Source organism: Muscardinus avellanarius (genome assembly GCF_963383645.1).
Source record: "Muscardinus avellanarius genome assembly, chromosome: 3".
In the NCBI taxonomy this organism is placed as follows: domain Eukaryota; kingdom Metazoa; phylum Chordata; class Mammalia; order Rodentia; family Gliridae; genus Muscardinus; species Muscardinus avellanarius.
The window spans coordinates 79976717-79998879 of NC_137788.1; the positions used below are offsets into that span (position 1 = coordinate 79976717).

Sequence of the window (22163 nt, forward strand, 5' to 3'; positions counted from 1 at the left end):
ACAGATAGATAGATCCCTTAAATTCTAGATTCTTAATCGCAGCTGTCCACGGAACACTTCCAACAGGGAGAGAAGAGCCAATATAAACAGTAAACAAATATATGTGGCCAGAGAGTGTGTTAAGAGCTTTGCAGCCATTACTTCATTTAACCTTTCCAACAGTTCTTAGAAGTAACAGGTGGAGATACAAAGCTTGGTGTATTATATCTTCAGCTGATGGTAGAACTAAGTCTGGAACACACAGCTATCCAGAATTTAACAGTATGTACACACATTTCAGTTTTGGCTTCTACAAAGTAAAAGCTATCTTCCCCCACTACCCCAACACCCAACCTTAACCTTAATCCTGTCTATAACAGATGTCATCCTGTTCTCTTGTCCTCTTGCCAGGCCAGTAACCATTAAAGACTGTCTAGGCTTCTATTATTTCTTACCTAGATTTTTTCCCCTCTTCTCACTATGAGAGAAATGCTACAAGAAATACATGACAGTTTACTTCATATATATTCCTTTTCATTTATTTTCTACTGTACCTATCTTGGATAAAAACATAAGACCTAGATGAGAAAACTTGGGTTTAATGTGGGTATAGGGTTTTTCCTCATTTACTGTTGTCACTTGGATCTCTATAATAATATCATTTTTTGTCTTATTTTCTAGGAATGTTTACCCTTGCGGAAGTTGCTTCACTTAATGACATTCAGCCAACTTACCGAATCCTGAAACCATGGTGGGACGTATTTATGGATTACCTGGCTGTAGTGATGTTGATGGTAGCCATCTTTGCAGGAACCATGCAGCTTACCAAAGATCAGGTGGTCTGCTTGCCAGTATTGCCATCTCCTGTAAATTCAAAGGCACACACACCGCCAGGAAATGCTGACATTACGACCGAAGTTCCGAAGGTGGAAACAGCCACTAGCCAAGACCAAGATGGGCAGACGGCAAATGACATTTCCTTTGGCACGTCTGCTGTGACACCGGACATACCTCTCAGAGCCACATATCCTCACACAGATTCCACAGTTCCAAAGCAGGAGGCAAGGAAAGAGAAGAAAGATCCAACAGGCCGAAAAACAAACTTGGATTTTCAGCAATACGTATTTATTAACCAGATGTGCTACCATCTGGCCCTTCCGTGGTATTCTAAGTACTTTCCATACCTTGCTCTCATACATACTATTATTCTCATGGTCAGTAGCAACTTTTGGTTCAAATATCCCAAAACATGCTCCAAAGTGGAACATTTTGTTTCAATATTAGGGAAGTGCTTTGAATCTCCTTGGACTACTAAAGCGTTGTCTGAGACAGCCTGCGAAGACTCAGAGGAAAATAAGCAGAGGATAACAGGGGCCCAGACACTACCAAAGCACGTGTCCACCAGCAGTGACGAGGGCAGCCCGAGTGCCAGCACCCCGATGATCAATAAGACGGGCTTCAAATTCTCAGCTGAAAAGCCCGTGATCGAAGTTCCCAGCATGACCATCCTAGATAAGAAAGATGGGGAACAGGCTAAAGCGCTGTTTGAGAAGGTGAGGAAATTCCGCGCACACGTAGAAGACAGTGACCTGATCTATAAGCTCTACGTGGTCCAAACAGTTATCAAAACAGCCAAGTTCATTTTTATTCTCTGCTACACTGCGAACTTTGTCAATGCGATCAGCTTTGAGCATGTCTGCAAGCCCAAAGTCGAGCACCTGACGGGTTACGAGGTCTTTGAGTGCACCCACAACATGGCTTACATGTTGAAAAAGCTCCTTATCAGTTATATATCCATTATTTGCGTGTATGGTTTCATCTGCCTCTACACTCTCTTCTGGTTATTCAGGATACCCTTGAAGGAATACTCGTTTGAGAAAGTCAGAGAAGAGAGCAGTTTCAGTGACATTCCGGATGTAAAAAATGATTTTGCATTCCTTCTGCATATGGTAGACCAGTACGACCAGCTGTATTCCAAGCGATTTGGGGTGTTCTTGTCAGAAGTCAGTGAAAACAAACTGAGGGAAATTAGTTTGAACCATGAGTGGACATTTGAAAAACTCAGGCAGCATGTGTCACGCAACGCCCAGGACAAGCAAGAGTTACACCTGTTCATGTTGTCGGGCGTGCCCGATGCTGTGTTTGACCTCACGGACCTGGATGTGCTAAAACTCGAACTGATTCCGGAAGCGAAGATTCCTGCTAAGATTTCTCAAATGACCAACCTCCAAGAGCTCCACCTCTGCCACTGCCCCGCAAAAGTCGAACAGACTGCTTTCAGCTTTCTCCGCGATCACTTAAGGTGCCTTCATGTGAAGTTCACCGACGTGGCTGAAATCCCTGCCTGGGTGTATCTGCTCAAAAACCTCCGAGAGTTGTACTTGATAGGCAACTTGAACTCGGAAAACAACAAGATGATCGGACTCGAATCTCTCCGAGAGTTGCGGCACCTTAAGATTCTCCACGTGAAGAGCAATTTGACCAAAGTTCCCTCCAACATTACAGATGTGGCTCCGCATCTTACGAAGTTAGTCATTCATAATGACGGCACTAAACTCTTGGTACTGAACAGCCTTAAGAAGATGATGAATGTCGCCGAGCTGGAACTCCAGAACTGTGAACTAGAGAGAATTCCCCATGCTATTTTCAGCCTCTCTAACTTACAGGAACTGGATTTAAAGTCAAATAACATACGCACAATCGAGGAGATCATCAGTTTCCAGCACTTAAAACGACTGACTTGTTTAAAATTATGGCATAATAAAATTGTAACCATCCCTCCCTCCATTACCCACGTCAAAAACTTGGAGTCCCTTTATTTCTCCAACAACAAGCTCGAATCCTTACCCGTGGCAGTATTTAGTTTACAGAAACTCCGATGCTTAGATGTAAGCTACAATAACATTTCCATGATTCCAATAGAGATAGGGTTGCTTCAGAACCTGCAGCATTTGCATATCACTGGGAACAAAGTGGACATTCTGCCAAAACAGTTGTTTAAATGTGTGAAGCTGAGGACTTTGAATGTGGGGCAAAACTGCATTGCCTCCCTCCCAGAGAAAATTGGTCAGCTCTCCCAGCTCACACAGCTGGAGCTGAAGGGGAACTGCTTGGACCGCCTGCCAGCCCAGCTGGGCCAGTGTCGGATGCTCAAGAAAAGCGGGCTTGTTGTGGAAGATCACCTTTTTGACACTCTGCCACTAGAAGTCAAAGAAGCATTGAATCAAGATATAAATGTTCCCTTTGCAAATGGGATTTAAACTGAGATAATACGTGCACACCCATGTGCAGAAACAACTTCCTAGATTGCAAGTGCTCACGTACAAGTTATTGCAAGATAATGCATTTTAGGAGTAGATACATCTTTAAAAAAAAAACACAGAGAGGATGCATAGAAGGCTGATAGAAGACATAATTGAATGTTCAATGTTTGTAGTGTTTTAAGTCATTCATTTCCAAATCTTTTTTTTTCTTTTTTCTTTATCTTTTTTTTTTTTTTTCTTCTTTCTTCTTCTGGGGAAAGGGAAGGAAAAATTATAATCACTAATCTTTGTTCTTTTTAAATTGTAACTTGGATGCTGCCGCTACTGAATGTTTACAAATTGCTTGCCTGCTAAAGTAAATGATTAAATTGACCTTTTCTTACTCTACTACCTTTTTGGAGATGTTGTGATTTATTTTGTTTAACAGGTGCAATATTGCTTTAGTTCAGATCACTAAAGACACATCGGGTCCAAACTTGTATTTTTAGACTTGCTGAAATATTGATTTCTTTCCTGTTCTAATTTAAAGCACCTCATATAAGCACTTCTTCTAATATTTGATGAGTGCTGTTGCTTCTGATAAATCCCATTTTGAAGATTTTACACTCTTGAAGGCCTGCAATGCAGTAAAGGTAGGTAGATTGTTGGGGCTTTTTGTTTTTCTTAAGAATAAGTCATAACAAAAAAAATAAAATAATATACCCTTTAATATTAAAGTAGCTTTTTTCTCTCGACTGGAGTTTTGATTATATGGTACACTTTTGTATTGATGCTACAAGGTTGCCAATGAACAGAAAATGTTTAAAAATAAATTGATCTACTTAAAAACTAAATAATTTTAGCAACTTAGTGATTCACAATCTCCCACCATCATTTGTAGAGTAACACAAAATGAAAATAAATATCACTGAATTTCCTGTCCTCTTCATGGTGATGGTTGGTGGTGGCTTTTGTTTCTTTCTTTTTTTTTTTTTAATAGGATCTGTAATTCATTGAGTTGGAAAACTTTGGGCTTTTCCTATTCATTTTAGTGACAGACTGTATTTCCTGTGTTTGTTTAGTTAGGAGTCATGTCCAGGAAAATTCTGGAAGAATTTGCCTTTTAGATTATGGTTGTCCTTCTTTATCTAGCTTACAGAATATCTAAATCAGTTTGTTTAAAAAATAGAAAAGTTCCCTGACTCCCATTTAGGTATTAGTTGGCAGGTATTTCCTTAGTCTTCCACAGGAGTGTTTTTTCAAGAAAAGAGAGCTGCTTGACACTCTGGGTTACAAAGTAGTGTTCTTTCTCTGCAAAACGACTCACTGTAACACTGGACATCCTCTTGTACCTCCTAAACACAGCTTGAAGGATTATGCACAAACTGGAAAAGATGGGCTCATTTCCTTGCTGTCCTCCCAAAGATTGAATTCTAAAGGTCTCCTAGAGCCAGTGCAGATGAATCTTTGCCTGCTGGAGAACTTATGATTACTGAGAAGTATTATCTCTGATAGAAAAGACTGCAGTCACTATTACTGAATTAGGAACTGACCGCGGCTCCAGCATCCTGGACATTCCTTTCTGTTCCTAAAAGCCTTAAGGTAGAAGATAGCTTATAAAAGCCCAAGTTTGGAAAGTTAGACAGAGGACCCCGGTAAATTTTTGGTACAGTGAATTCCCAGATACACACCTTCCAGTTCAGCCAGCATTCATTAATGTATCACTAGTATTAGTTATGCACCTGTGTTGTATCTAATTTGTTTAGGAAACTGGGGATTCAGTGTTGGAATAACTCATTGGCCCTGGCTACCTGGAGATTCATAGCCAGGTAGGGAAGGTGGGTATTAATATGAAATACTTATTTACAGTTGCAATATAGAAGATACACAAGATCTTTGTGAATGAATTATGGCTGAGGTGGGAGTGAACTTAGGTAAAGGGGAACTCTGGGAAAGTTAGCACTTACAAACCCTGCCCATAAAAACTCCTGGACATTTCCTTCCCATCAGCCACATACATCACTATTCTTCATGCTGGACCATCGCCACCACCTGAAAATGGTATTTTTAAAAGGACACCACACCATATAAATTGTGAGATGGGCAGCCTTCATCGTAGTGTGTGTGTATGTGTGTGCGTTTTGCTGGGGACTGAGCCCTTATTTATTATTTTGAGACAAGGTCTTGCTAAGTTGCTGAGTTGGTTTTCGAATCTATGATCCTCCTGTCTCAGCCATCCAAATACTAAGATTACAGGTGTGTGCTACCATGACCAACTTACCATATGATATTTGCTCTATAGTCTAGGAAACTTGCCTTCCTTTTTTATTGTTTTTAATCTGTGGAGTCCAGAGACATAACTTGATAGTAGAATGTGTGCTTAGCATACACTAGGTCCTGGGATCAATCCCCCATGCCAAAAATAAAAAAAATAATAAAATACTTTATTGAAGTGTGATTGGTATATAGAAAGCCAAGAGCATGGTGAATCTTTTTTAATTTTGTTTTATTTCATTTTTTGTGGAATGGGGGAATAAACCCAGGGCCTTACACAGGCTACATAAGTGCTCTACTACTAAGCCACATTTCCAGCTCTTTATATGTCACTGTACACATGAGTTACATTATGGTGTGAGACTATAATGCACCAATAAAAGCACATTATTCAAAATAGTTTATAGCTGAGCATGGTGGCGCATGCTAGTATCCCGGAGACAGGAGGATCGCGCTGGTCGGAGCCAGCCTTGCTGCCTTAAGAGAGACCCTGTTTCCAAATAAAAAATATAAAGTAGGTCTGGGAGTGTAGCCCAGAGATAGAAGGGCTTCCAGGAACTCCAGTACCGCCAAAAAAAAAAAAAAAAAAAAAAAAGTTTATAGCTGGGCGTGATGGCACACATTGTAATCCCAGCACTTGGGATGCTGAGACCAAAGGATTGCGGTTTGCAGACAGCCTCGGCTACTTAGGGAGGCCCTCTGCAACTCAGTGAGACCCTGTTTCAAAATAAAGAATAAGCCGGGCGTGGTGGCGCGCGCTTGTAATCTCTGCACTTGGGAGGCAGAGGCAGGAGGATTGCGCAGGTTCGAAGCCAGCCGCACGCGCTGGCTTAGGAAACCCTGTTTCCAAATAAAAATGTGAAAATAGGTTTGGGAGTGTAGCCTGGAGTAGAAGGGCTCCCAGGAACCCCAGTACCACCAAAAACAGAAAAAAACTTGGGATCCTCCTGCCTCCACCTCATAAGTGGCAGGATTTCATGGCTTTCCTTGCTTTTCAGAAAGGAGCCATTCCACAGGGGCTGCCATCTTCCAGACTTCTAAAGTTTGGCCTCTGGCAGTTTTGCCCATAGGCACCTGTTTCCTAATCAGCACTTAGGGTTTAGTCACTTAGAACTGATTGGTGTTATAGGCCTTCAGACAATATCAAGGAATACTTTTCCTCTTACCCAGTTTCTGTTGACTTTATCAGCCCTTCATAGTGTCCTTGAATTCTAAAGAGTTCACGGTCAATTGATTTAAATGCCACATTCCCTGGCACTCTTTGCAAGTAGCAGTACTCAAAAAGAAGTTTCCTGAAAAATGCTGATTCATTTAATAGTCTTGAAATACACTGAGACTCGGAATTTCAGCAACAGAAGAAGGAACTGTGGGCCCGAGTGTTTTGTCAACCCATCCTTCTTCATGAATTTGTGTTGATATCACACACTTCCACCCATGGGGTAAAAACAAGTTAGAACATACAATTTTGGGCTGAACTGTATTTTTCTGTCTTTCTCCAAAGTTCCTTGAGCACCCATCTGAAGCAAGTAATTTTACTTTGTTGTTTTGTTATTGTTGTTATTTTCTGGTCCTGGGGATTGAACCCAGGGACATTCTACCTCTGATCTACACCTCCAGCCCTATTTTTTTTTTTTATAGGATCTCACTAAGTTGCTAAGGGCTCCCTAAGTTGTTGAGGTTGGCCTTGAACCTGTGATCTTCCTGTCTCAACCTCCACAGGTAATGCTACACCACACCCAGCAGAAAGTAATTCTAAAGTACCTAAATATTCCAGATTTGCGTGGGTCCCATCCAATATGAGGGAACCTGGGTTTCTTGTGGCTCTTTAACTTCCTCTTCCCTCTTGCTCAGTTGGCTTGGCACAGAGAACACTGACTTTCTTAAGGGTTCAGAAAAATGAAATCATGACCAGGACCCCATGCTTAGTAGTGGAGATTTAGTAATTTAGTAATAGGTAGAAAGAGTTCATTCTGTGTAACTCTTGGCTGCTGGATCCTGACCATTTGACATTTTTCATGGATGAAGGGAGGTCTTACACTTTATAACTGTCTGTAGTATTCTCTCTCTGTCTCCCTGGGTCTCTGCATTAAGCAGTAACATTCTGTCAAGTTGCTGATGACAGCAAACTCCAGAGTGCCCTTGAGGCCCACGCCCAACAGTTGTTTCCATTCACCTTGCTGAATAAAAGCCAGAGTGCTGTCCTTTTGCAAAGATTCCTGGCAGAGCTTGCGTCAGTAACTCATTCCAATAAAATGGTCCCTTTATTAACTGAATCCCCAAACAAAGACTGCGCTAACAAAAAGCCCCTTTCATGAAAGAAGGAAAAAAGAACAAGCCCCTGGAAACAAATTTTCAAATGTCCTCTAACTTATGACTGGGACCCAAAGTGGCCCCATCTGGTCCTGACCAGCTGTGGCTTTCCTAGGACAAGGCACTGTCCCCAGGAGCCCAGAGGAGGCTAGCCACAAACCGGTCACCTCTGGCCCAACTAGGGCCAAGGGTCGCACTAGTGCAATCCAGAATGAGTCCTTTGCTCACAAATCTTTTTGTTTGCTTTCTTTTTTGGTACTAGGGATTGAACCCAGGGGCATTCTACCTCTGAGTTACACCTCTAGCCTTTTATTTATTTATTTATTTATTTATTTATTCTATTTGAAACAGGATCGAGCTAAGTTCTTGAGACTGGCTTTGAACCTGCGATTCTTTTGTCTCATCTAGCTGTCACTTAATGTTTTGGGCGATGAGGGGTTGGTGCTGGGGATGGAACCCAGGGCCTCGTGCAAGCTAGGCAGGCGCTCTGCTACTGTGCTACACTCCCAGCTCCTCTTCAGCGCAGACTCTGGAAATACAAGGTCTACAAATAAACAAGCTGTCCCAGACAAGTGCCACTTGTCTTGCTGAAGTCTTTGAGAAGCTTTACTCAGAGCCAGTCCTGGAAAGTTTCACTTCTAAGCACATCCACTTGCTCCCACTATGGGACCCCTGGTAATCAAAACTAGCCAGCCAGAGCAGCTGTCGTTGTGAGCTGTCCCTTTTACTCCTGATATTTAGGTTCTGCAGTGAGAATACCTAGACTTGAATCACCCCTCTGCCCCAGCTGCAGGACCTGACAAAGCTGTACAGCTTCATAGGCATCTGCTTCTTCACCATCGGTGGGAATATTGCCATGCAGTGGTGCTTTCTGTGTAGTTTGGGTTTTGGGGTGTGTGTGTGAGAGAGAGTTAAAAGGGTGATTCATAACCAGGCATGGTGGCACACACTTGTAATCACAACATTCAGGAGGCTGAGACAGGAGGATTGCGGTTCAAGGACATCCTCAGCTACTTAGGTCCTTTGCAACTCAGAGTGAGACCCTGTTTCAAAATAAAGAATAAAAAATAGGGCTGGGGGTGTAGTTCGGAGGTAGAATGTCCCTGAATTTCATCCCCAGTGCTTAAAAAAAAAAGTGATTCATTTAAAGTACTGTGCCTGGCAGACAGTAGGTACACAATAACATTTTAACACTTTTATTCCCAACTTAATAGCTGTTAGTTTTTCCTAATATGCACTCTTTCTTTCTTTGCTAGAGAAATTTTCAGTGGGTATCTGGGAACCAGAAGTGCAGTGTGCTGTTTCTGAATGGGGCCTTAAAGGGAAGGGCATACCACCTCCCTTACCCCATTTCTGCTCCTTGAACTATACATATAGAAATAAAAGCCAGGCGTGGTGGCACACACTTGTAATCCTAGCATTTGGGAGGCTGAGACAGGAGGATCACGGTTCACAGACAGCCTCAGTTACCACTTAGGCCCTTTGTAACTCAGTGAGACCCTGTTTAAGAAAATAAGGCTGGGGCTGCCGGGCGTGGTGGCGCACTCTTGTAATTCCCCGCGCTTGGGAGGCGGAGACAGGAGGATCGCGCAGGTTCGAAGCCAGCCATGCTGGCGTAAGAGACCCTGTTTCAAAAATATAAAATAGGTCTGGGAGTGTAGCGCGGAGGTAGAAGGGCTTCCAGGAACCCCAGTACCACCAAAAAAATAAAATAAGGCTGGGGTTTGTGGTGGGGGGGCTTTAAAAAAAGAAATTAGTCCACTTTATCCCATGTAGAATAACAAGCTAGATGGCACAGAAATGTGATCGAAGTTGTCTGGGCCCCCTACATCCTTAAGAAGCAAGATTGCAGAAAGGAGACATAAACCTCTGTCTTGTTCAAGCCCCTGCTAGAGCTCCGTGCATTCACTAAGTCCTAACGACCTTACTATTCAAAACAACTGCATGGACAGCAGTAGCGTCGCTGGAAATTTGTTAGAAATGCATAATCAGATCCCTCCACAGACTGTATCTACTCAAGCAAGGCGATATCCAGGTGATTATAGGCATGTGAAAGTTTGAGAAGCATTATCTGCAGTCAGGAATGAATTCACCGGTCGTCACTAGGAGCTGGGAAGAGGACGGTCCTAGTGACTGCTGCTTCTACTACCAGGAGGTTCTGCTTCCCCATCAGCCTCCTGGTGGGCACTCCTTGGAGAGAAATCTGGGATTTGGCTGGTGTTCGTGGCTTCTACCAATTTCCAAACCCCTATTTGCTCCTGCTGGCAAATGCTATTATCACCATGGCAACAAGGAAAGAAAGATGGTAGTCATACTTCCACTGTGGACTGATTGCTGAGATGGTGGCAATATGAGGTTCCAGAAATATGGGGTTCTAAAGACCCTATCACTGCTCCAATGGCAGATGCACAGGTGTTAAGCCCTTCAAACACTGGCACCCTCCACATGCCCAGGTAGCTAAACTACCCATTCCATTGTTGAACTGTCAGGCTGACTGGATAAACTGCTGAAAGCTCAGACAACCATGGGGTGACCTGCCCAATTTGACCCTTTTAAGAATGGTTCTGGGAAACTGCCAAATAACCCAACGTTAAAACAGGCTGGAGCAGTATCAGGAAAAGACCTACTTACAGGGATCACAGAGTACCAGGCATGGTGGTGCATGCCTGTAATCCCAGTACCTGGGAGGTTGAGACAGGAGGATTTCAGATTCAAGGTAGCCTCAGCAACTCACCTTCTCAGAGAGACTCTGTTTTGAAATAAAAAGAGCTATGGGTGTGGCTTGAAGGTAGAATGCCTCTGGATTCAATTCTCAGTGCCAAAGAATAAGTAAAAAATAAGTATCACAAGCCAGGTGTGGTGGCGAACGCTTGTAATCCCCGCGCTTGGGAGGCTGAGACAGGAGGATTGCATCGCACAGGTTCGAAGCCAGCCTCAGCTACTTAGTGAGGCTCTCAGCAACTTAGTGAGACCCTGTTTCCAAATAAAATATAAAATAGGTCTGGGAGTATAGCCCAGAGGTAGAAAGCCTCTGGGTTCCACCTCCAGTAACACCAAAAAAAAAAAAAAAAAAAAATCACAGAGATGTTAAGCCATGCTGCATAGATAATATAAATAAATATACTTTCAATTTGCCATTGAAAAATTATAAATATTAGCCACATAATTCAGTACTTTGAAATGAGTCACTGCCTGGATGGAAACTTCTTCAAGATGCATCTCCAAGGATTTAACCCAGATCTTTCCTGCGGTTTGGGCCTACTCGCTGGCTTTGGTTGTAGTGGAAACATCTGTGTGCTCGCTGTCACAATGATGACCCTTCTTCTTCTTGATGATGGTGATTAAATCATTCATCGTCTCCTCTTCCCCAGGATATTGTGAGGATTATGGCAGCACAGTGCCTACCGCTCCCTGGAGGTAAACTGGCATGATAGCAATTTGCTATTAATTTATCAGCATAGTAGTAGGCAGGAAATTCAAATGAAGACAGTGTGTTCATCTTAGCTTGAGAAGAAGCTGACACACATTCAAGCCTACATCTTCCACTTACCACTTACCAGTTCTAAGCAGCTGCTTTTTTTTTTTTTTTTTTTGGTGGTGGTGGTGGTGGTACTGGGGTTCCTGGAAACCTTCTACCTTCGGGCTATACTACTAGACCTATTTTATATTTTTATTTGGAAACAGGGTCTCTTTTTTTTTTTTTTTTGGCAGATTTGGGGATGGAACCCAGGGGCATTTGACCTCCGAGCTATACCCTCTGCCATATTTTTTATTCTTACTTTTTTTGAAACAGGGTCTCACTAAGTTGCAGAGGGCCTCACTAAGTAGCTGAGGCTGTCTGAACCACGATCCTCCAGTCTCAGCCTCCCAAATGCTGGGATTACAAGCGTGTGCCACCACACCCAGAAGCAGCTGCTATTCTTAAAGAAGTATATGCTTTCAGGTTTCTACTTTTTTTTTCTGTGTGTGTGTGTGTGTGTGTGTGTCTGTCTGTCTGTCTGTCTGTCTGTCACTGGGGATTGAACTCAGGGGCAGCCTACCTCTGAGCTACACCCTCAGCCCTATTTTATTTATTTATTTATTTATTTAATGATACTGGGGGTGGAACCCAGGGGCTTTGCTTCCTCCAGGTTATACTCCCAGGCCTATTTTATACTTTATTTGGAAACAGGGTCTCACTAAGTTGCTGAGAGCCTCACTAAGTAGCTGAGGCTGCCTTTGAACCTGCGCGATCCTCCTGTCTCAGCCTCCCAAGCGCGGGGATTACAAGAGTGCGCCACCACATCCGGCTTATTTTTATTTTGAAACAGGGTCTCTCTAGGTTGATGAGAGTCTCACTACTTGCTGAGGCTGTACTTGAACCTATGATCCTCCTGTTTCAGCCTCCCAAGTACTGGGATTATTGGTGTTTACCACTACACTCAGCTTCAGGTTTCTACTTCTAAAGGTAGAAGATGTTAGGAGGAGGTGGACTGGGCAATCTAAGTAGCAATGTAATAGCTCCAGTTCTATGCAAGATGAGCACTTGACTCGCCCATTACCCAGACCAGGCAGATGTGAATTGGCCCCATTTAGAGTTAAAGAAACAGGTCGGATAATCTGTCCAAGATTACCTGTCTGTAGGAGAAAGGAAGGCTGCTAAGGCAGGCACCAGAACTTGTGTTCTCTCTCTAAAACTACACAGTGGATGACTGGTGTTTGCCAGGAATTCCAAAAGATGTTTTGAAATTGGTGTTGACATCCGGTTACATAAATATGCCCCAAGCTAGGATTTTCCTTCATTCTTTAGCATTAGAGAGGAGTTTTTTATGTGTCTCAGCATCTGTCCTTAGCGTTAAAACTTGTTTCCTCGTTAGACTGTTGACGGTCACGAAAGGGCAACCCACCCCAGGTAATGTAATTATTTTCCTTCACTAAATGTTAGAAGTATGACCGTCTTTACCCATGGTCACTTGCTCCGCTCAGCACCTGGATGCAGAGTCCATGTGGTGGAGAGTGACATTCAGCGCATCCAGAAAGGTGGTGCAGGAAAGCACTGTAACATTTGCTGAGCCCTCCAGGCAGATGTGACTTTTCTTTGCAGCCTGGCATTTCAAACGCGGATTCTCGGGCTGTTACCAGCCCAGGCGGCACCAGGGACCTGCATTATCCTGACCTTTATTTTCACTGGACCTCTCTTTTCTTTTTTCTGTGGACGGTCACTGTATTCCACCATCTGGGCCAGGACACGAAATCTGATATTTGCGGTCTGTGGGGAGAAAGGACCCAGTTTCACAAGAAGAAACTGCTTACGATAGACAAAGAAGGAAGAAAGTTGAGGAAATTGACATTCCCACCTCTGCTAGGACTAATGTACTCCCAGATTTGCATTTCAAAGCTTCCAGAAGGTTTTGATTGTGTATATGTGGGGAGGGGGTTGCTCTTACCCCTTGTGATTTTTTTCTAATTCTTCTCAGATGAGCTCAATTGGAGTATAGCTCAGTGGTAGTTCACCTAGTATTCAAGAGTACCTGGGTTTGATCACCAGTATGGGGGATAGGGGCAAATATATAAGCTTATTTTGGTATAGCAAATTTTAACCAAAACACAAATTGTCATTTGAGACAATCTGTGTTTTAACTAAAGCATAAATTGGAGCCGGGTGTGGTGGTACACACAAAATCCCAACACTTGGGAGGCTGAGATAGGAGGATCATGGTTCTAGGACAGCTTCAGCTACTTAGGCCCTCCACAACTTAGTGAGAACCTATATTCAAAGAGAGAATAAAAAATAGCCTAGGAGTATAGCTCAGAGGTAGAATGCCAGGCCGGGCGTGGTGGCGCACGCTTGTAAACCCCGCACTTGGGAGGCAGAGACAGGAGGATCGCACAGGTTCAAAGCCAGCCCTGCTGGCTTAAGAGACCCTGTTTCCAAAAATAAAATAGTCCTGGGAATGTAGCCAGGAGGTAGAAGGGCTTCCAGGAACCCCAGTACCACCAAAGAAAAAAAAAAAAAAAAAAGTAGAATGCCCCTAGATTCCTTCCCCAGTACTGAAAAAAAAAGCATAAATTGTCATTTAAAATGATTTGTATGTGTTTTGCTTTCTGTTTTTCAGTACTAGGGGTAGAACCCAGGGTTATTCTACCTCTAAATGATACCTCTAGCCTTATTTTTATTCTTAATTTTGAAACAGGGTCTTACTGAACTACTAAGGGCCTCACTAAGTAGCTGAGGCTGTCCCCGAACAGCAATCCTCCTGTCTCAGCCCCCCAAATGCCGGGATTACAAGGGTGCGCCATCACGCCCGGCTCTGTATGTGATTTATATCTTCAATCCCTTGTAAAAAGTGAGTAGAACTTTTTTATTTTATTTATTTTCATTTGATCACTAATCCCATTTCACAGATGAGGAAGCAAAATCAAACCCACATTAAGTAATTTGCTTCTCAGGAGTCAGTTCCAGGAGCTTAAGTCCTAAGGGGATTGAACCTAGGGCATTATACCTCTGAGCTACACTCCAGGCCTTTCATTTTATTTTTAATTTTGAAGCAGGGTTTCACTAAGTTCCTGAGAGCCTCACTAAGTTACTGAGGCTGACTGACCTCGAACCTGCAATCCTCCTGTCTCAGCCTCCCAAGTACTGGAATTACAGGCATGTACCACCGTGCCTGGCTATCGTCAACATTAGTGGCAGAATCTTCTAATTCATCAGAACTAAAAATAGAGCAGTAGTGACCAAGAAAGTCTGCTGACAGAGGAATAAAAAGGAACTCAAGAGGAAGCCAGGAAAGGGGTGGGAATGTTTTAAAATATTGTAAACAGTTATTCTGTTATTTACAGAACAAAATTAGTGCAATGACACATTCTAAGTATGGCTTCAGTTCTTCCACCAGCCAGAGCTAAAGACATAGCAAATAACATGTATGTTCAGTTGCAATAAATTCAAACTCTTACAGTTGCTTTTGAGACCATTACAAAAAGCAATAAGTTAACTCTGCTCCTCCTGAATTCTTTTTGCTACAGTGCTCCTAACTGTATGAAGATAAATTAATTTTCTTGGCCCAACACTTGGCACCTTGTAAATAGAGCCTCCTGCCAGCAGCCTAACCACTCTGTCACTGGAGTCGAGAAGCTGCAGGGTATGATGGTTAGGACTTAAGCTCCTGGAACTGACTCCTGAGAAGCAAATTACTTAATGTGGGTTTGATTTTGCTTCCTCATCTGTGAAATGGGATTAGTGATCGTATGTTCCTCGTAGGCAGCTGTGCAGATTAAATGGGAGGACACATTATCCCTTAGGATGAAGTCTGGTACACTGAATATTTAAGGCGCTTAAATGGTTTTCAGTAGAAATCTTTTGGAATCTTTTTTTTTTTTTTTTCCAGTTGTGTCCATCTGCAAAACTAAAAGTAAAACCTGGAAAATGAGGCTATTCCAATGTAAGACTATAGTACCATGGAGAAAATGGACACTGCCCCAGCAAGAACTAATTGTGCTTTTTCTCTCTTTTCAAAAGACAGCAAGGGCAAGTGATTAGTGACTTAATGTCTCCCAAGCAGCTTTTCATACATTTATTAATTTGTTTATTTTGCTTAGCAAATCAGGGTAATCAGACATTGTAATGTTAAGAACCCTCTTTGGTTGGTTATGATTGTTTCTAAGTAGTTCCCTAAACTTGGGTGAGATCCAGTGATTCATCTGGCCAGAGGCTCAAAGACAGATTTCAAAAGAATAGCTTCAAAGAGCTCTAGCTTGGGCTGAGTTACCGGGTCCACAATAATTTGCCTGTGTTTGTTGTATAGGAGATAAGGAATGTGCTGCTAGGCTGACCAATATTTTTATTTCTTTTTGGTTAACTTGAAACAGACTAGTGCTTGGGACTGAAAGTGTTCAAGTTTTTAGTCTGTTTAAGAGAATGAAAAGTCACCCCTTATGACCACAAATAGTTGGTAATTTATTTCCTTTGAAGAAATTGCTTCAAATAAATGTGTGTGAATGTACAGGTGTGTGTACCCTTTTAAGAAAAATTCTAGATCCATAGAGTTGAGTTCACAGAATAGATAAGACCAAGGAGATAACTGTTTTCAGCATAAATTTTTTGTGTGTGTTTTTTCTTCTGTTTGTTAGGGTTAGCTCCTCTGGACTTCAGGAAAGAAAAAAAACACAGGTTATACATAATGTCTAGGAAATGTGCCTGTCGGTTGCAGCAAAGCACACTGTGCTTTATACAGGCCTGCACGGAGCATCTTTTTCTATCCCTGCATCCTTGTGCCTACCAAAGAAGGCGAAAGAAAAAGCAAATAGCACTTTTACAATATAACACAATTCATACAACATTTCCATGTGTGTGTGTTTGTGTGTTTGGGAAGGGGTACTGGGTACAGAACCCAAAGGCACTCTACCACTGAACTACATCCCCAGCCCTTTTTATTATTAATTATTATTATTTTAGCTGAGAGCGATGGTGCACACTTGTAATCCCAGTACTTGGGAGGCTGAGACAAGAGGATCACAGGTTCATGTCCAGCCTCAGGTACTTAGTAATGCCCTCTGCAACTTAGTGAGACCCTGTTTTATTTTATTTTCATTTATTTATTTATTTATTGGTGGTATTGGGGTTGGAATCCAGAGGCTTTCTTCCTCCGGGCTATACTCCCAGACCTATTTTATATTTTTATTTGGAAATAGGGTCTCACTAAGTTGTTGAGAGCCTCACTAAGTAGCTGAGGCTGGCTTCAAACCTGTGTGATCCTCCTGTCTCAGCCTCCCAAGCGCTGGGATTACAAGCGTGCGCCACCACACCTAGTGAGACCCTGTTTTAAAAAAAAGAATAATAGCCGGGCGTGGTGGCGCACGCTTGTAATCCCCGCGCTTGGGAGGCGGAGACAGGAGGATCGTGCAGGTTGGAAGCCAGCCGCGCTGGCGTAAGAGACCCTGTTTCAAAAATATAAAATAGGTCTGGGAGCGTAGCCCGGAGGTAGAAGGGCTTCCAGGAACCCCAGTACCACCAAAAAAAAAAAAAAAAAAAAAGAATAATAAAAAAGTAGAATGCCTCTGGATTCCATCCTCAGCACCACAAAAACAATTTTTTTTTCACTGAATGGCAGGTGCTGTGGCATTTGCCTGGAGTCCCACTTATCTAGGAGTCAGAGGCAGGAGAATCAGCCTGGGCAACATAGTGAGACCCTGTCTTAAAAAGAAAGAGAAAAAAGAGAAGGAAGAAAAATACATTGATCTCCTGCACCCTATAAGCAGGCAGTGTGCAGGTGCTGGGCTGGTAAGACATTTTTTAATTCCAGCAGGGAAAGGCTCAGTGCATGCTGTCTCTGTTCTTGCCCATCCCCCGCTCTCTGCCTCCTGTTTCTACCAGACACCACTTTGCAGTGGTGCAATCACGGGTGGGAGCCCGTGGCAAAGCGCAGCACCAGCGGAGCGTCTCTGTTCTCACAGAATCTGAGGTGACAGCCTGGCGTGACTGGTACCTCCAATCAGCTTTGATCTCTCCCCACCCTCTAATCCCTGTCTCCCCTTCCCTCTGCACCCCACCTGCTTCTGCTGGCATGAAGGAACACACGCTATACTCCTTGCTTATTCTTATGTAGCCTTCTCAGGCTGCTGGCATCTTTTTCCTGATTGCAAAAGTAACACATGTTCATCATTACACAAAAGTCAAATATTGCAGAAATGCACGTCCTTTGAAAACATGTCACTCTCCCCCTCAAAACTTGGTATTGATTTTTCTTTTAACTCAGAGAAAAATGCAAAGTCTTCAAGTGACCTGCTGATCTGCATCACACACACACACACACACACACACACACCCCTCTGCTGTGCTACACCTCACAGCACTCCCTTTGCCTGCACTTCAGCACCTTGGCACCAGCTGGTCCTGCTGTCTGGAGTGATCTCCCCAATTTCTGCATGGTTTCTCTCTTAGTCACTCTAGGTGACCACGACAAATCCCATGAGTGGGTGACTTAAATAATGGAAATCCATCTTCTCCCTGTGGTTTTTTTGTTTGTTTGTTTGTTTGTTTTTTGTTTTTTTTTTTTTTTGTGGTACTGAGGGTGGAACCCAGAGGCTTTCTACCTCCGGGCTATACTTCCAGACCTATTTTCTATTTTATTTGGAAACAGGGTCTCACTAAGTTGCTGAGAGCCTCACTAAGTAGCTGAGGCTGGCTTCGAACCTGTGCAATCCTGCTGTCTCAGCTTCCCAAGCGCAGGGAATACAAGTGTGCGCCACCACGCCCTACCTCTCCTCACTGTTTTGAAGGCTACTAGTTCACCATCATCAAGCCTCTAACCAAATTGCTTTTGGTGAGGACTCTCTTCCTGGCCCACAGTCAACCTCCTTGCTCCGTCCGACATCTTTTTCCCAATGTGAGCTTTCAAGACAAGGGTTAGGGAGTACTCTGTGACATTTCTTCTTACAAAATTCAGGCCCCTTCTTTACCACCTCACTTAACTTTAATTACTTTCTTAAAGGCCTTATCTCCAAATACAACTAGCACACACCTGTAACCCCAGGATTTAAGAGGCCCAGACGGGGAGCACAGATTTGAGGCCAGACTCCGTAACTTAGCCAGACCCTCAACAACTTAGTGAGACCTTATTTCAAAAATAAAAATAAAAAAGGCTAGCCGGGCGTGGAGGCGCACACTTGTAATCCCAGCATTTGGGAGGCTGAGAAGGATCGCGTTTCGAGGACAGCCTCAGCTACTTAGGCCCTTTGCAAATCAGTGAGACCCTGTTTTAAAATAAAGAATGAAAAATAGGGCTGGGAGCATATCTTGGAGGTAGAATGTCCCTGGGTTCCATCCCCAGTACTGCAAAAAAAAAAAAGTAATAATAATAATTAAAATTAAATTTAAAAAGGCTAGAAATGCAGCTCAGAAGTAGAATGCTCCTGGGTCAATCGTTAGTAGATAGATAGATAGATAGATGATAGATAGATAGATAGATAGATAGATAGATAGATGGATGACAGATATGAATTTGGGTGGCGGGAGGGACACTGACCTTCTATTCACAATAGTTTCCTTCAAGCTGTTGTTTAACTATCACATTCTCAAATAGGCTTTCTCTGGCCTTCTCTTAAGAACACCAGTTTATTTTCACAATTCTGTGGGCCTGCTGGGCTCACTGGGGTGATGGGCAGCTTCACAGGGACCAGAGAAAGCGAGGCTGGCTCCCTCTCGGGCTGGGCGTCGCTGCTGTTGGCAGGGTCTCTCTGTTCATGGGGCTCGCATTCCAGTCCTGCCTTCCTTACACAACCACACGAGTGTTTCAAAAGGGAAAAGTGGAAGCTTCGAGGCCCCTCCGGGACTTGGCTCCTGGCCAGTTAGGAACAGCAGAACCTATTGCAAGAGGGTGTGGACATACAAATGTATGATTTATCAGGGGCCAGGATTGTAGCAAACCGCCACATCATCCTACTTAAAATTGCAACCCCACTCTTTTCCACGTGGTTTTTATCCTTGGCCAGCAAACTATCAACTCTACACAGTAGGGATCTGTTTTTATTCCCTGGTTTTTCTCCACCACCTATAATAAACTCTGGCACATGGGAGGGTCTTAGATCTATTCAGCAACTGAATATATTAATTTGAAAATGTCCTCCAGAATCCATCTTCAGCCACATTGTAACTTTGGGCATACTTTTACTGTTAAAAAGTACTTTCCCATAAAAAGATATCATTTTATTTTCACAACAATCTCACAAACCCGGCAAAGCAACTATCTTGCTCCTACCTGGGCATGGTGGCACACACCTAACATTCTAGTACTTGTAAGGCTAAGATAAGAGGATTATAGGTTCGAGGCCAGCCTCAGCAACTTACCGAGACCCTCGGCAATTTAATGAGACCCTGTTTCAAAATAACATAGTAATATAGTTTGGAGGCAGAATGTCTCTGGGTTCAATCTCCAGTTCCCCTCCCCCTAAAAAAAGTGAAAGTGAGGCCTTTTCCAGAAGTAGACTAACCTGAGGTCTTACATCCCAGGGAAATTCTGTAAGCTCCTCACTTTGTGACCCAGGCTTTCTACCAGTCACGATGTGACCTTCTGAGATATGAGGATTGCAGATTCACAGTCAGCCTCAGAAACTTAGCAAGGCTCTCAGCAGCTCTTAAAATAAGGCATAGGCCGGGCGTGGTGGCGCACGCTTGTAATCCCAGCATTCGGGAGGCTGAGACCTGGAGGATCGCGGATCGCGGATAGCCTCAGCTACTTAGTGAGGCCTCTGCAACTTAGTGAAACCCGGTTTCAAAATAAAGAATAAGAAAATAGGGCAGGGGGTGTAGCTCGGAGGTCAAATGCCCCTGGGTTCCATCCCCAGACCCGCAAAATAAATAAATAAATAAATAAATACATAAATAAATAAATAAATAAAAATAAGGCATAGATCTGAGGGTGTAGCTTGGAGGTACAATACCCCTGGGGGTCAATCTCTAGTACCACAAACAAGAAAAGAAAACCCCTTTGAGAGAGCTTGCAGACTGTAGCAAGATGCAAGTCAGAGGGAAAGAAGACACTTTCTAAAACATAGTTTCATTCTTTTTCTCAACTTGTCAACATTTTTTCTTAACATCATTCTAAGTAAACTTGAAATTTTTAAGTTATGCTGGTATGGAGCCCATGCATATAATTCCCACACTTGGAAAGCTAAGACAAGGATAACATGTCATTTCAGTACTTGGGAGACCGAGACAGGAGGATAGAGGTCCGTGGACAGCCTCTGCTACTTAGTGAGACTCTGCAACCTAGACCCTGTTTTAAAATAAAGAATAAAAATAAAATAAAATAGGGATAGGGGTGTAGCTCAGACTTAGAATGCCCCTGAGTTCCATTTCCAGTACCACAAAAAGGTTAGAAACTAACATAATTTATACCATTTTGGGGAGCGCACTGTGCTCTTATTTGGACCCCTGTGGTCTAAGTGTTTGCAAGTGCAAGCTCATTATGAACATTTCATCTTTGAAGCCACCTTTCTTTCTTTCTTTCTTCCTTAAATTTTATTAGAGTACAGCAAGTGATTTTTGCCAAAACAACTGCTATGACTAACAATTTTTCCAGCTGGCAATTTGGTTAGAAAATGCCAAATTAGCCAGGTATAGTGGCACAGGCCTAGTACTAATCCTAGTGCTAGGGAGGCTGAAACAGGAGGATCACAGGTTTGCAGTCAGCCTTAGCTACTTAGTGAGGCTCTCTGCAACTTAGTGTACCCTGTTTCAAAACAGAAAATAAAAAAATAGGGCTGGGGGGGGGGTATAGCTTAGAATGCCATTGGGCTCAATCCCTAGTATCAGAAACTTGATTTAGAGCTGGGATGTAGCTCAATGGCAAAGCGCCTGCTTTGCAGATGCAGCGCCATGGGTTCGATCCCCGGTTCCAAAAAGACCAAAAAAAAAACCCAAAAAAACCCAAAAAGACACTGAAATATTTGGCCGGGCGTGGTGGCGCACGCTTATAATCCCTGCACTTGGGAGGCAGAGACAGGAGGATTGCGCAGGTTTGAAGCCAGCCACGCACATTGGCTTAGGAGACCCTGTTTCCAAATAAAAAAAATGTAAAAATAGGTCTGGGAGTGTAGCCCGGAGGTAGAAGGGCTTCCAGGAACCCCAGAACCACCAAAAAAAAAAAAAAAAAAAAAAAGAAAAAGAAAGAAAGAAAGAAAAGAAACTTGATTTATTCCATCATCCTTTTGATCATCAGGATTAAATATGAATTGTGATATTCATTTTTCCATCAAGTATTCATTGATGGGAGAGACTAGGTGACAAAAAAATAGACAATACAAACATGGCCTCTGCTTTCATGGAGTCTTACACTCTAGTGGAGAAAAAAACAGTAACAATGTTAGTAAACAAATAAGATGTTGTCCTCCAAAGTTAATTTCCATGAGAGACATCAAATAAATTGTACAATAGAAAATAATCTGGGAAGCTAATTTAGACTGGGGGTCAGTTAAGTTTGCTTACTGACAAAGGGGCAGTTGAGTTAATAGTTAAAATTTGCATAGAAATCACCCGGGCCTTACTATAATGTAGATTATGATCCATAGGTAAAGATTCTGATCTGAGAGTAAACATTTCTAATAAGGACCTGGGTGAGGGTTTAGCTGCTTAGTTCATGGTGAGCAGAAAAATTAATCCAAAGACTCTAGAAAAGAGAGTTGCAAGCCTGGTTCACAGACAGCCTGTTACTTAGTGAGGCCCTCCGCAACTTAATGAGACCCTGTTTCCAAAGAAAGAATAAAAAAATTGGGCAGGGGCGTGCAGCTCGGAGGTCAAATGCCTCTGGGTTCCATCCCCAGACCCGCAAAAGAAAAAAAAAGAAAGTTGCAGGAAGAAGAAACAGAAATTAGTCAGCTTTCTAT

The 22163-nt window shown here is 42.9% G+C and overlaps 1 protein-coding gene across 1 annotated transcript; it reads left to right on the forward strand.

The window, feature by feature from the left end:
* Positions 1 to 662: 662 nt before the first annotated feature.
* LRRC8D (leucine rich repeat containing 8 VRAC subunit D) lies at positions 663 to 3239 on the forward strand (the record flags this gene model as incomplete). The annotated part of the gene is made up of 1 exon (XM_080691914.1): positions 663 to 3239. One exon carries the CDS (start codon positions 663 to 665, stop codon positions 3237 to 3239), a length of 2577 nt encoding a protein of 858 aa, XP_080548040.1.
* Positions 3240 to 22163: the final 18924 nt, after the last annotated feature.